This window comes from Propithecus coquereli, unplaced genomic scaffold (assembly GCF_000956105.1).
Source record: "Propithecus coquereli isolate 6110/MARCELLA unplaced genomic scaffold, Pcoq_1.0 Scaffold4, whole genome shotgun sequence".
NCBI lineage: Eukaryota > Metazoa > Chordata > Mammalia > Primates > Indriidae > Propithecus > Propithecus coquereli.
The window spans coordinates 7,756,831-7,759,982 of record NW_012149729.1 but is presented as its reverse complement, the minus strand read 5'-3'; the positions used below and the strand labels follow the sequence as shown (position 1 = coordinate 7,759,982).

Genomic DNA, 3,152 nt, shown 5'->3' with positions numbered 1-3,152 from the left:
AATTAAAGAGCAACCAGATTAATTGCATAGTTGATATGAACGAAGTGGTAATTGATCAGGAGGTGCCTGGCAGTGAACATTCATTTTTAGTGGTTTATTTTTCATCTTTTTTTTATTGACTCCAATTCTTTTGAGGAGTAGTCTAACAGCCTTTTAAGTAAGTTGAAAAACCTTTTACTCATATATGTTAACTTTTGTGAATTTGTCCTTCCTCCTTAGGGGTAACCATAGCATTATAATCTTTAATAACTAACATATTAAATATAGCTATTTTCCATTTGTTCTAAGGTAGACATACTGCTTGTTGGTTCATCAAGGATTCTGATGTATAGGTCTCCCAAAACGTGTAAAAGCACCTTCTCTTTTTGACTGGTAGTTTTGTTGCCAGCATTGATCAAACTCTTCAGTGGCTATGAATCCATGAAAACCATTCACAGCAGTAGTTTGGGGAGGTAGAAACTAAAAAGCTGCTTTTTTTTGGTACATAGCATTTTTCTTTCAGATTGTATAATTTGATATCTAGTATTCCGAGCCTATGTAATGGTGAACCATTTTAATGAGACCTTGCTATGGTTCTAAGAATTCTCATCATTAAAAAACAAGTGATTTCACCAGAAAGAAGAATGAAAGAGATGGTTTTACTGACATACTCATACATTCCTTGTTCTTCTCCCTTTTTCTCTTTTTTCCAGTGAGCATGTTTTTGAACACATTAACACCGAAGTTCTATGTGGCCCTGACAGGCACTTCCTCACTGATATCAGGGCTTATTTTGGTAAGTGGTGGAATCTGTCTCATTTAATAACATACTGATTACTAATATATATGTTAGTATATGTACAAGGAAAAAATCTGGAAGAATATACACCAGCAGTTTACAGTGATTGTCTTGCATATGGGTATATGTTGAGTGGGGGACTTATAGAGGCCTTTCACTACCCAGTTAAATATTTCTGAAATATTTGAAAAACAATTTTAAGCAATTATATATTACTTATGTTGAAGGGGGAAAAATGGGAATAAAATGGAAAATAAAGGAAGACACAATTCTATGTCAAATTCCAGTGTCTAAGATACTATAAAATAAATGTAACTCGGTTCAACAAAAAAGTGATTTTGATCACCCTCCTCAAAGTGGATTATTGGACATAATCAAGATCAGTAGAAATATAGCTTCGTTTCTTTAAATGTATTAACATGGATTGTGACAATTCTAACCTCCTTTTCCCTTTAGCTTTTTCTTCAAAATTTACATTTATTTTTATTGCTTCCTTTAAAAAATACCAAATAGGCAGAAATCAATATGAATATCATCCGTATGGCTCCAATACGGTAGCCCTGTAATAGTTGCAGGTGTGCTAAATTATGACACCTGAAGTAGTTAATTTTAGTAATCTCTAATGTGAACCATCTAAATTCAATAGGACTACTCTAATATAATTAAATGACCTTTAAGGAGAAAGAAGTTTTAGAAAACCTTTTTTTTCCTGTGCATACAATGCTGTGATTACTAATTATTATAGAAACAGGTGCAAGAACAATATTAATATTACAGAGTTGATGTTAAGAAAAATGGAAGGTCAGTAAAAAGAAAAGTTTAAGAAGAGAAGGACACAAACATGTGGAGCAGAGAGCATAACTGGGCCTAGAGTAAATGGAGGATTTCAGATTCTAGAGCTTGTAAGGAGCCAGAGTGAAAAGGTGGAGAAATGTATGCAGGGCAGAAACCTGCAAACAGGTGAAAGAGCTGTAGCAGTATGGGGAGCATATTTTTGTGATCAGGGAATATCCAGGTTTGTTTTGCTTTGCTGTATTACATGGACTGCTGAGATGTTTAAAGTTGATGTTGTTGAGCCGGGAATGTGAAGAATATCAGCAGGAGCCACTCCAAGAAGGTTACATAAGTGGAAATCCAAATAGAAAGCCCAGTGCTGGCTGCAAAGACCAACCCAAGGTGAGGGGAAGTGTATTAAAGCTCCTCCTTAAAATGAGTTGAAATAAGGTATGTGTGGTAATTTGTACCATGTTGCCGTTTTTTCCCCCTTGAGACAAGGTCTCACTCCATTGCCTGGGTTGCAGTGTGGTGGTGTCATCACAGCTCACTGCAACCTCAAACTGCTGGGCTCAAGTGATCATCCTGCCTTAGCCTCCTGAGTAGCTGGAACTACAGGCTCACACCCCCACACCCAGCTAATTTTTTAAAAAAAATTTTTATAGAGATGGGGTCTTCCTATTTCCCAGGCTGGTCTCAAACTACTGGGCTCAAACAATCCTCCCACTTCGGCCCCCCAAAGTGCTAGGATTACAGGCATGAGCCACTGTGACTGGCCCCATATTGCCTCTTAAATACTTATCTGCTCACCTGTATGTGTCTCTGAAGTCTTCCTTGTTCTTTAGAGACTTGAGAAAAATAATAACACTGTAGAGAGTTGTTAATAAAGCTATAAAGTTGGTCACTAATTTATTCCATTTAAGGACTATATTTAGTCCAAGATTGTGTCCTTCCTACTTTTTAATGTTAAAATTTCCTTCTGAAATGATGGTGATAGTATATAGTAGTGTTATTTTGCTATTATTGCTTGGCAAAAAAAAAAAAAAAACAAAAACTAGCAACCCAGATTGGTCTTCAAATTTGGTTGCAGGGCAAGAGAAATTGTAATAGAATGTAAAATCCAAAGTCTGGGAACCATTGGCCTAAGAGACCAACAACCTCAAGAATTTACTTCTGCTGAACCTGTGGAGGAGCAACATAAATTGTCCAAATGGGAAAAAGTAAAAATATTTGAGTCTTATCTAGAGCAATGAATGGGGAAGAGAAAGGCTTTAGATAATCTCTGAAAAATTCTTCACTCTAGAGAATCCAGGGCAGAGGAAACTGATCTGAGAGGGGATTTGGTGGAGGAAAGCCAGCAGAAACTATTTTGCTAGAAAACCACAGGAAAAAAATTGGGGCAAATGTTAAGGTATGGGAATGAATCTGTTACTCCAAAGATTTCTAACTTCCTTGATTAAAGAAAAGATTTTTATTAGGAAGCAATATATTTAATATTTAGAGTTAAGTAAGAAACTATATTAACATATTGAGAATTACACTATATCCAGAAGAGGACAAAGAGTAGGTAGAAGAGGAAGAGAGAAAGTAATGAAAAGGA

General features: G+C 35.9%; 1 protein-coding gene across 1 annotated transcript in view; it reads left to right on the top strand.

Moving 5' to 3' along the window:
• The window catches only part of ST7 (suppression of tumorigenicity 7), a 272,179-nt gene that overhangs the window by 151,965 nt on the left and 117,062 nt on the right, over nt 1-3,152 (top strand). Inside the window, exon 2 of the mRNA XM_012652738.1 lies at nt 693-775. Within this exon, the coding sequence (XP_012508192.1) occupies nt 693-775 (83 nt within the window). The remainder of the gene's footprint in view (nt 1-692; nt 776-3,152) is intronic.